The 12366-nt window shown below is 38.2% G+C and overlaps 1 protein-coding gene across 1 annotated transcript in view; it reads right to left on the reverse strand.

Moving 5' to 3' along the window:
- The window catches only part of LOC121325319 (putative leucine-rich repeat-containing protein DDB_G0290503), a 142430-nt gene that overhangs the window by 55544 nt on the left and 74520 nt on the right, over positions 1-12366 (reverse strand). The window contains exons 10-14 of the mRNA XM_041267748.1: positions 7743-7820; positions 6812-6895; positions 4963-5109; positions 1865-1948; positions 87-278 (exon numbers count right to left, since the gene is read on the reverse strand). Of these exons, the coding sequence (XP_041123682.1) occupies positions 87-278; positions 1865-1948; positions 4963-5109; positions 6812-6895; positions 7743-7820 (585 nt within the window). The remainder of the gene's footprint in view (positions 1-86; positions 279-1864; positions 1949-4962; positions 5110-6811; positions 6896-7742; positions 7821-12366) is intronic.

Genomic DNA, 12366 nt, shown 5'->3' on the forward strand with positions numbered 1-12366 from the left:
TATCAGAGACAGTGTTAGGGCAGCGTATGCTGTAAATCAGAGAGACGGACAATGTTCGCCCTGGTAGACACCCCTATGTCCCCTACCCTCTGGCTGTTGTCCTGGGCTCGGTCTCGTAGGGCCCGCGCTGTGTCTTGCCACTGCCTCAGCTGGACACGGGTCTCTGAGAGCTGGCTCTCTAACTCCTGGCACCGCTGGTCAGCCTGCTCAGTCAGCACTGCGCCTCTCTCACCCACCTCCTGGTTCAGAGAGCACACTCTTGCAGACAGCCTCTCAACCTGTAGGGAAGTCAAAAGCCAAAGCTCAATAAAAAGGGCTGACTGCAGTGGAATCTGCTAGAACATGTTATTCTCAATCATCAGAGAAATATTACATTTTTCAAAGAGATAAAATTCAAATTGTTATCAAAATATGCATTGCATGCATGTCGTTTTTATTCATGATTTATATAAAGCTCATACAGTATGTACAGTTGACCCTGCAGCCTATGTATAATACAATACCATATTTACTGTGTGGGAGACAGAACAGAATCTTGCACAGAAGTGGTAATGAGAAGACATTTTTACACCAGTGGTATAAAGGGACAACTGCACTTATTAACTCACATTCCCCAACTTCTATCATAACTCAAAACTATCATAGCTCTGTGGGGAGCCAGCCTTTTATCCAGTATGGCGGAGACTGAGAAGAAACATCCCCATTATGCTAAATAAAAGCCAGTTACATTCTGCATCATGCTGGGAGGACAGAGCTGCAGCCAGTTTCACGACAAGCAATCCATCTTTATTTAGCCTGGATGAGAATCCTGTAGATATGGAATAGGAACTGGTATGAAAGTTCCATTAATCCTTAGGGGTCCATTTATTCAAGGCCTGTTTGTATGTACTGTATATATGTCTCATACTTCTATATATATATATATATATATATATATATATATATATATTATATATCTATATGATATCTTATGAATTGTCTATCTTATCTCTGTGGTGCACGGTTATCTCTTCTCTCGGCTCCTATTGGTCTCTTTTTTTCCGGACAAAAAAAGACTAGAGACCTGTGCTTGACATCTTTTTGATGATGTTGGACAAGGTCCGACATCGGACTGGAAAGGGAAAATTGTAATGTCGAACCTGGATCTAGAAAGGGTTAATATAGCACATTTATTCTGACATATATACAGTACATACAAACACAGGATCCCAGAGCATTCCAAACCCTGTAAAACTGAAATCAATGAGTTGCTACTGAACTGTAGTCAGTGGAACCCACATGCACACCACTGAACAGCCTTCATTTCTTGTTTTTCTTTTTTTCTAGGACGGAGATAGAAAGTGGAATATGAGCAGTAGAATAAGCGCTTTGCACAGAGTTAATCTGCCATTGTGTGCAATTAGCAGGCAAGGCATTGTGGAAGAAAACCCATTCCGAGCAGAGATAAAGATTACCGATGTCTGTATAATGAAACAGGAAATTGCCATGACCTACATCCACAGCATCTCCCAACAAATGTTCATACACAGTTTAATATTAAAACATGTGTTTAGTTTTCACATGCAGACAAGTACAGTAAGCATATTGTAAATTTTGGCCTAATTAAAAGCACTGTTACCAGGACACACACACACACACACACACACACACACACACACACACACACACACACACACACACACACACACACACACACACACACACACACACACACACACACACACACACACACACACACACACACACACACACACACACACACACACACACACACACACACACACACACACACACAGTAAAGTAGAGGAGTGTCCAGTGATGACGGGGATCCTCGTCCAGCAAGCTGCCTGTCCTCAATGCCTACCTCAGTGGTCAGCTCCAGCTTGCAGTTCCGCAGAGCCTCATTCTCCCCCTCCCCAAGAGCAAGCTGATCTTTCACCTCTGTCAACTACGAGAGACACAATCAGAGACTGGCAGAAGATTTTATGTCTGTGCAAACATACATTTTATCAAGATGTGAAATGGTATCATAATTTGTACATGGTGTTTTTCTTCTTTCAGTGTTAATAACAAAGACTTCAAAACATGTCCTTAGGTATTATAAACAGCATTCCAACAAGCCTCCTACAGTATTGTTGTTCACCAGACTTTTTCAGGTGAAGCCACATCACAAGGTAGTTCACCTCCAGTACAACAGGTAATACAGCCTCTCCAAACCTTGCAGCCTACTAGAAAACTTAAGGTGGTCAGGTGTGATCCTATTTCACGTAACACAGGAAGTGACAGCTTTAAGAATAAATGGGCTTCACCAAGTGAAAATAAAGTCTGGAAAACAAACAGATCAACGGCAAACCAATTAGGGACTTTCCAGAATGTGGTTATGCTTATGAGAGATAAGACAAGCCTTGGTTATTACTTGGAGTAATAGCAGGTTATGTGAGATGCAGGTCCAGAACACACCGTGGTACATGAGATACAGAACCACAACCAGGGGAGATAATGAAACAAGAAGCTATTCAAGGCTTTAATCGCATGCTGCAGAAGGAAACTGTAGCTCTTTCTGATTAAAGACAATCTGACAGCTCAATCCCCCCACGGGTTATAAACATGCTCCCTTCCTGCCTTCCCTCCCTCCCTCAGATTTCAGCACGATAAATAGCCAGCAACTTTTCCAGCAAATAAAATTACTCGCATTAATTTCGGAGAGAGCACAGATCTCATCCCTGCCCATCAGGAAAGAATGGGGAGAGGGGAGCATGCACCCATCCATCACAGGCAAGGAACTTTACAAACCAGATCCACAGCTATAGTATCTCCTTGCCTGTGGTGGGGGAGTGTGCAACCTGACAGTCTGCCTGTCTACCTGCCTGGGGACTCTCTCCAGATTCATGGTTATGGCACAAGACACGTTATCTGCTTGTTTGCTTCTGTCTTCCTGTTTTTCAGTACAAGTCCACTCAAAACAGCAGACCAGTAAACTACAGCTATAGTCAAAAGTTCTGCATCACCCTACAGAATTAACTAATTTTGCTTCATAAAGTCAAATTAAACCTTCTGAATAATGTTACATTAACATATTGAATTACATACTGCTTTGTAGTTTTCCATATATTTTACAAAAAACTGATAAAAACTGAAAGATGTGACATTTCAAAATCTAATATGAAATACTCTACTGCTATTATGGTTTCTGGTAGACTTTTACAATATCATTTAGTTGTTTCTTAGATTACAGGATGTTAAATAAAATATCTAAATTATGTTCATATAGGTTTATTTTTTATTATGTCTAAATTGTAAAATTCTAGGTGATGCAAAACCCAAAGCTTTGACCATAGCTGTACCACTGTTTGCCCATATAAAAATAATACATTTTGTATTTTTCATTAGAAGACAATGAAATTATTAAAAGTTATCTTAGAGAATTATATTTCTGTAAAAATACTTAGTACTGAATCAACCAAGGCTGAAAAGGGCAATTTGATTATTATTTTTTATCTCACTAATATTAAAAACAGTGCAATTGTTATTGTTATGATGTTAAACTTGTTGATTTCCAAGTCAATTTGCCCTGCCAAAATACTCAGTTTTATTTACTGTACTATTTTTATGAAGTCTTCCATTCTGTGTTACACTAAACAAACAGTGTTACAACAGGATGAATGGAAATACAGTTTAAAAAACAGATCAAAAAGGAACTTGAGAAAATGTTGTTTTGCAAAGGGGATTTATTAGAAAACAGGTTTTAACTTTTAACCCATTTTATCAGGGATGCAACTGCAGTAGTTGGTTTATATCTGGAATAGGTAACAGTATGTGTCCTTATCATTTCAAAAATTCCACTGCCAAGGGTAATGAGTCGGTCAGGGAGACATCTTGAGAAGGTTGAGAGAAGGGCTCGTGTACCGGAAGAGTGGTATTCAGAATGTAGTCTGAGCACAGATTTAAGGCCAAGCAATAAGTGGAAAATGCCCACTTGCATCTAACTGCATGAAAAGTAACCAAGGAGTTATTGTGTGTTTTACTGGCTCAAGAGTACAAAAAAGAATCAGATGATACACACACAAAAATGTTACCAAATGAAAGGTGATTCAAGGTATGTGTGTGTGTGTGTGTGTGTGTGTGTGTGTGTGTGTGTGTATATATATATATATATATATAATATATATATATATATATATATATATTATAAACACTACCTTACAGAAATGTCCTATAGGATCCTATAGCAGTATTATAGGACTAAAAAGGTTTTAGAGAAATCCTAAAGGATTCTTTTAAAACAATATCCTCCTATAATACTCGAAAGGGTCTCCCTACAGTAGTACTATAGGACACTCTATAGAACTAAAAAGGTGTTAAAGAAATCCTATAGGATATTTTATAGGACTTGACCAATTTAGTATAGGACTTTCTACAGGTTATTTCTGTAAGGGCACTACTACAACTACTACTACTACTACTACTACTACTAATAATAATAATAATAATAATAATAATAATAATAATAACACTGTTCAGTGCACCATTACATTTTAAGCTTCCCAGAGGAAACATATAATGCAGCTCTTAAGGCAAGTTAAGATACAATAAAACTGATTATAAAAATAGACAGATGTAAACAAAAATAGTGGTAGTGTATTCTGTATTTTTAAGAGTATGTTACTTGATAACCTAAACTGACAATTAGTTTTCTTCTTCATACTTAATACTCACTAGTCTGTACCAATTATTTAATTTCCTCTTAGTAATATATCCATTAGTATCATATGTCAATTAGCTTTTTGTCAATTGGAACTCTTAAAAAAGAGACAGCTTCATCACATGATATCTACCCTGGAAACAACATTTCAAATGAACAGACACACAGATAGCTACAGACAGACCTATATCCCAAGAGCAGACAGTAAGAAAGAGAGTGAGCAGGCCCTGGAAGCCTGGGCTCAGCAGTGAGTGCTGTACCTGGGTGCGCAGCTCTTCGCACTGCTGACCTGCTGTCTGTAGGTCCCGATTTAGCTGCTGGATCCGGCCCTGTCCATGGTGGACTTCAGCCTGGCTCTCCTGTAGCTCTGTCTGAAGCCGAGAGATCCTCTGCTCTTGGACATCCAGCTATCAAGCCACAAAACACAGCCGAGCGCAGGGAAAAATAAAATCAATCGACTAACAAGAGCCACATTTACCTCCATAGAAGCTGCGGAGAGCTAACACTCTCCATACACCCCACCAGCACCTAGATAAGCCTCCAATCTTGCAGTGGGGAAACGCTAACACCCCTTTTACGTTCTCCAGCTAAACACAACACCTCAACCTAAACTAGTGAACACTACTGAAATGTCACAGCCAAAAAAAAATAATTCTAAAATCGCTTAATATGTGAGGTTTACATCCATAGCCTAATAAAATACCGTACAGACAGGGCAGGCAGACCCTCTACTAAATCGCCCAAAGATCTACCACAGTCTAACAACGATCTATGCCACAGCTACAGTACCTGAACCTACTCAAACACAGACACAGATAAGAATAATATTATTCTTTCAATGAAATTATCAAGAGCCTTATCCTTCCACAACCTAATAAAACAGCAAAGGGTAAACCCAAAGCTACTTGACTGGCTCTGGATCTCAGCCTACATACACCCCACCTAACCCTATAGACACCAAGCTAAGAAACCACAAAACATAGCAATAAAATGTATTTGATTAATAAGAGAAATATACCCACTAAAACATAGCCCCCCAGAGTCAAACCTCAAACTGCAGGTTAACCCTCTGAATCTACAATCCCCACTACGTAAAAACACAAAACATCCCTGCAAAAAAAAGAGAGAAAGAAGGGTGGGGGCAAGATGGAGGCCAAAAGAAGGGATTCCGTACCGTACATGGTCCAACAAATCAACTGAAAAACAAATCTGCAAATCCACAAATAATCTGGACCCATCTGAGCGCTTCCTTCCTCCATCATTGATTCTGTTCCAATAACAGCCGCAACAATAAGAACCCTACCCTGATACCCACTTATTATTGCCAAAAAGATGATGAAAATCATTTAGAAAAAAAATAAAGCCAATTAATGTGGGCAGTTACTTGTAAAATAAATAAAACAAATCCTCTTTCTTTTCCATAGAGTGCCCTTTTCTGTATACGATCCGCATGATAACCCTGCTCTTTCTCTCTCTCCCCTTCTCTCTGTCTATTCTCCCCTCCTAAACTGATCAATACTTCATTTAAATCATGACATTAGCACACTACAAGTGAAAAGAAAGATAGAAAAAACAAACCAAAAACAAATGCTGCTGTTTTATGAAAGAACGGAAGGAGAAAGCTAAAAAAAAAAAAAAAGAAAGCCTAAAAAGAAAAAACAAGAAATACCCCAAATCCACAAACATTTAAAAGTATTAGGGCAGCTTTTTTTTTTTCTTCTTTTAGCTCACTCCCTCTAGCCCTAAACTGATCAATACTTAATTTAAATCACGGTATTAGCGCACTGTAAAATTAAAAAAAGAAAGAAAGTGAAACAGGCTGTATTACTGAAGATAAAAAGGTCATGATTAAAAATTAAAGACCCTACTCAATGTTTTGTTTTTAAATTACTATGTACTAGTTTTCTTAACCTAGCATACATCGTTAACCATGTACATATACACTGGAGCTAAAATATAGATATATGCACATGACACACATTTATAATAATAATTAAAAAAAAAAAAAAAAATTTAAATAGGTTAGTATGACATCACATATAGGGAAATATGTGTAAAAGCGCAGTAGGTAGTCAAATGGCTTTGAATTGTTTTTGTTTTTTACATTACCTCAGCAGACAAGGTATCCCGGGCCTGGTGAGACAGAAGCACATCTTTCCGAAGGTTCTGGATGGCAGTGTCCCGCCGTGCTAACTGCAAAGTGGAGATTTTTACATCCCAACACAGAGAAGACCGATGAATGAGGGGAAAGAAAGAAAATAGAGAGAATGAGAGAGAAAATAGCAACCAGTTCCACAGCCTCCACCGACAATGTCAGCCAATGAGCAATTAGCAAGACAAGGCTAAAGTTATTGATCTGGTTTTTAAAGCTAACTAGACTGGTTGAAGCTTTGTGCCTGCTGCTGTGTCCCTAGACCCCCAGCGCTCAATAGGGAACTGGTCATTACCACTTAGTCTTGCATTGATCTCCCTGCAAAACAGCATAGGCCCTGATCAAATCAAACACACACACACATGATGGTGGGAAACAAGACTCCCTTTGTCTAGCAGTTTGAGCTCTTCCAGATTTTCCATACTGCTGGACTTACCTGTAGTTAAACAGAACAAGCATCGCTTACATGCATTTAACATTAAGAGTACCTGATATACCTCAAACTGCTATTAAATGAGAGTCTTTCACCATATTCAGAAACACTTCAGTGCTAGTACCAACACACTTAAGTGAGATGTCTGAATAAGGCTCATTTTCATCCACCTATCAAGATATTACAATAAAAGTGTAATAAAACATTTTACTATTTGAGAATGACTCAAGTAAGGGCACATTTGAAACAAAAACAAAAAAGAAAACTTAAAATCACTTTACAAATATATTACAGCACCAGTTTGTCTTGAAATTGTTTTAATGAAAAGTAATTAAGTTTTTAGGTTTTTAGATATACTTTATACTTAGAGTTTGATATGAGCACTCTGGTTTCTGTGGCGGTGTAAAGAGTTATTGTCTCTGTGTGCCAGTGAGAATGGGCTGGTCAGTGTGTACCTCACTTTTCAGAAGTTCTGTCCCTCTGGAAGAAGAACCCTGGAGTTCCTGGACACTGAAGGCCTGACCATCTCTCACCTATAAGGGAAAAAAAAAAACATTTCAATGTTCTTAATTTAATTTTGTCTTCATGTTAAGCCTCCACTAAAACAGTTCCAAGACCAAAATGATCACTAGCCACTAGGTAGAAATGTCTGATAGTTCCCAAGGTCTAACTTCTAGGCCAAGCTGCCTCCTATCCCAGTCCCACATCTCTAACCAGTAGAGAAGACTAGAAAGACTACATTGCCCCAAATCTTAATACACTACACAATCAGAAAGAACAACTAATATTGTGAAATGTACACCATTTGTGGTGTGGCCTTTCTACTGAAAAAGACCAAACAAATACCCTGTAAGGTGTGAAAGCTCTAGCTTGTTGGTTCCCCCTCAAGTTGTCACACCACAGTTCAGCCTCAACTCATCTCCCTCCCTACCCCCCTCCCTCACTCCCCCCCCCCCCCCCCCCCCCCCCCCACCCCCCCCCCCCCCCCCCCCCCCCCCCCCACCCCCCCCCCCCCCCCCCCCCCCCCCTCCCCCCCCCCCCCCCCCACCCCCCCCCCCCCCCCCCCCCCCCCCCCACCCCCCCCCCCCTCCCCACCCTATCTGTCTCACCTATTCAATAGCTGAATTCATATATTGCACTGATTTAAGCCACCAGAGCTTATCAAGCAGCTCTTACCGGTTACTTATGCATTTTAAATACAGTCAACACTCACATATACAATCTGGACTTATATGTGACGTATATCTGATTATTTCATTTTGGCCCGTTCCAACCCTTGTCTGTTTTTTTCACAAAAATAAATGTTAAAATAAGTAGGCTTCCATTTAGATGTAATGCATTTGTTTTTTTGGTACAGTACTATATTTTCAACAGAATTATTCAATTCAGAAAGATATGACTCTGAAAATATCACTTCCCAAAAGAGACAACTGTGGACACATGGACTGTAATACAGTACTTTTAAATCCGGTTCTTATTGCAGCAGTATGTAAAATTCCCCATTAACTACCCAATAGCAAAATTAAATCAAAATGTTACCCATGCACAGAACTGCGTAACATGTAAAAGGCAATGCAATTTAGCAAAAGATTAAATAACAACACCAGTTTCTAGAATTAAAAAGGTATCCAAAATCAGTATTCAACATTGCAGAATACAGTGCCTGATAAGAACCTAATCTCACAGTTCACTTGCAAATGAAAATGCACAAAAGCAACTAAAGATCAAAGATTTAAAAAAAAAAAAAGTATCACAGTATCTAAAACTGTTTAATGATTAATTTTTACATTACCGCAGCTTGTCTCGTTTGCTTTGTTTTTGCCACATTTTCGTAATGTAAAAAGCACTGTGTAACTGCCCAATAAAGACGAAAAATGCAGGCTGTGACAGATAAACAAGCATACTGTAACACTGAAGAGTTGGGCTTTGTATCAGAAAACTGGTGAGGGAGGCAGAAATCGCGTGTGACGGGTAAATGCATTAATTTGTTACATATATATATATATATATATATATATATATATATATATATATATATATATATATATATATATATATATATAATGACTGACGTGTATCTGGGTAACAGATATCCGAGTGCTGACTGTATGACATTTTTAAACCCTGATTATTCATGCTCAAGCCCAAATTCTGATGATTAAAGTCACTGTCCTGATACTACACACCCAAGCTCAATTAGTTTATTTTATGTTTCAATCATTCAAGCCATATCTTGTCTTTATTTCACAAATGTGCTTAGATCTGGGTCTAGTCTTGTTAGTATAAACAACTAAAATAATAAGTGGTGATGTGAGACACAAACAAACACAATAAGTATTCCTGGCAAGCTTGGGCAATGCTGCTCTTATTACAGTAGCTGTTTAAAGCCATACGCCAGACTTATTAAACAGCTATGCTTTCACACAAAGAAAGGCTATATAGAGCATAAAAAATGAATGGGTTGAATTTTTAATTTAGTGGAATTTGTGAATATATCCTATAACAAAATTCATGCCTTCATCAAAAACAACTGACAGTTTAATAACTAATATCCTATAAAGGTTATTTTACATGGTGCTTGGTAAATATTCTGCAATATGTAAATGTTGCAGAAATATATTCATGCTCCAAAAATAACAAATTAAAATAGGAACAAAAACCCATAGAAAAATAGATTTTCTTAGCTCTGCATTGTTATAAATAAGGGTTAGGGTATATTTTAAATACTGTCAATCCAAAACTCATACATTTACTAAATCACATCTACGTCAAATTACGAATGAGATTAATATATTAAAAGGTTAAGTGGTTATATTAGTATAATATTTCCTGCAGTGCCTATCTATGCTGTCTCCTGAAATTAAGAGGAAAAAACATGCCTGTTTCCTGTGGCATGTGGGATACCAAAGGTACACATCAAGCCCGGTGACCTGTGCTGCAACACACAGATATAACACTCTTGATGCTTAGGATGGTTAAACAATCCACCTGCTGGTTGAGATCGTCAGTCCACTCCATCACAGCCAGGCCCGTACGCGTCACATGGTGAGGTAACGCACATTATTTACATTCATAGTTCCCATGACACTACATCTCCCAACTGTTTTGTTCAATCCTGACGTGCACAAAAAAATGACCCTTATTGGTAGTCAAAACACCAGCGTTCTTTTGTGGAATCTTTTCAACCACCTTTAGATTAAAAGCATTCAAGGGGCTAAATAAATCATAACATGTTTTCCTTTTTATGCATTTCAAGGTTTATTGCCATGGGGAACAGTGCTTTGTTTCACACTAGACCACATATGCAAAACACCTCCCTGAATCAACAAGACTACAACGTTGACAGTAATTAATAACCAACACAACGGGGGTTATGTTGCTCTGGACTAGCCTCTCGTATCAGTGTGCATCTCACTAACAGCAAGACAGGTGCAGACAGGCAAGCAGGCAACTTTTGCCCCCTCCTAAGTCAGACTGACAAATTCACCTGCACAGGTGATTACAAAGTCAATTTACAACTGACAAACAAACCAAAATACACAATATGATAACAAACAGGCTATAAATTAACATTAACAACATGTAGATGGTATTAAGTGTACCTTTTTTTTTATTATGGATTATATGTGTTTATACAACAGGAGGAAGCATACACTTTACTGAATATGTAAAGAGGATTTTAACTTTGGTATTAATGTGAATTAAATCAAACGTTTGGTGTCTCCACCTGTCAACTTGCATTTCTCTACAACAACTGCTTTTTTTTCCATAACAGCACTGCAAAGCAACCAACTGACTTTATAATCACCCTGTATACGTGTGGAATTACAGACTGGGGGGGTCAATAAGTATATATCTGATTCAGATTAAATATGAGAAGCATGGCTTTTTCATAGACCTGGGGAAAAAATGATTTGGTGAAGAACAAATATAAAAGGCTAAAAATGCCCCCCCCCCCCATTAAACTCGTGGAAACTCATCAGCTTTCTTTCTTTAAGAAAACTCTTCCCTTATCAAATGAAGATCACTTGAGTGGAATCAATTGTGTTCTGCTCTGCTTTGCCGTTTTCAAATCCAATTTCTTCCATGTCATCTCAGCGCATATTTATAAGGAACAGAGCACTTGATTATCTCCCTCTTCCTAGCGCTTTCCACAGCCGCTGCATTGTATTCAATTAAATGAGGTGTCTGCTAGGTGCACTTTCCAGGTCACTGCCTGCTGCGTAAACCCCCAGCCTCACACTCCTGATGTTTTCAATCTAAAGAGCCCCAGCCCCAAACTATTTAGCACAAAAATACCTGCACACATATACATACAGATGATACTGTGTATGATACGTGTATGATAATGTATGGCACATACATTACAGATGGGTATGCATGCAAAATATTCTGCACTCAGATGCAGGCATGGATACTGCCGTGCATAGAAGTCTGGAATTCAGACAGCAGATAATCCTTTATCCTATAAAGAAAATAGCACATTTTTTGATTGAAAGTCAGCAACACTTGCACTACCTAAAATAATGTACATTAACAATATGAACAATTAAAACAGCATATATTATAGATTTCAACCATTCTGTTTCTATATCTACTGCACTGTATGTTAACAAGTGTTTTCCATAAAATATATTCTTGCACACATAGCATTTATCTGTGTGTGTGTGTGTAAGTTTGTATTTTTACTCGTGTACTGGTGTGTGTGTGTGTGTGTATTAAAAGGAGCCTGCCTGTATAAAATGCTGATGTAAAGCTTATCGCTCTCATCCTCCCCTCTCCTGCTCGCTCCCTTGTGATCACAAGTGATAGCTAAGGCAATTACTGGAAAAATCACCGCATCATTTCATTTCTGCGCTGCCTAACTTTAATTGCTTAATGCATCCTTTACTGCCTCTCTGCTCCCCCATATCACTCTCTCTCTCTCTTTCCTTTATTGCAGAGCTGTTCTGGTAATTAAAAATGAACTTGCACATGAACCTATAAAAAGACACAAATATCTATACTATATATATATATATATATATATATATATATATATATATATATATATATATATATATATATATATATACACAC

Source organism: Polyodon spathula, chromosome 13 (assembly GCF_017654505.1).
Source record: "Polyodon spathula isolate WHYD16114869_AA chromosome 13, ASM1765450v1, whole genome shotgun sequence".
Lineage (NCBI taxonomy): Eukaryota > Metazoa > Chordata > Actinopteri > Acipenseriformes > Polyodontidae > Polyodon > Polyodon spathula.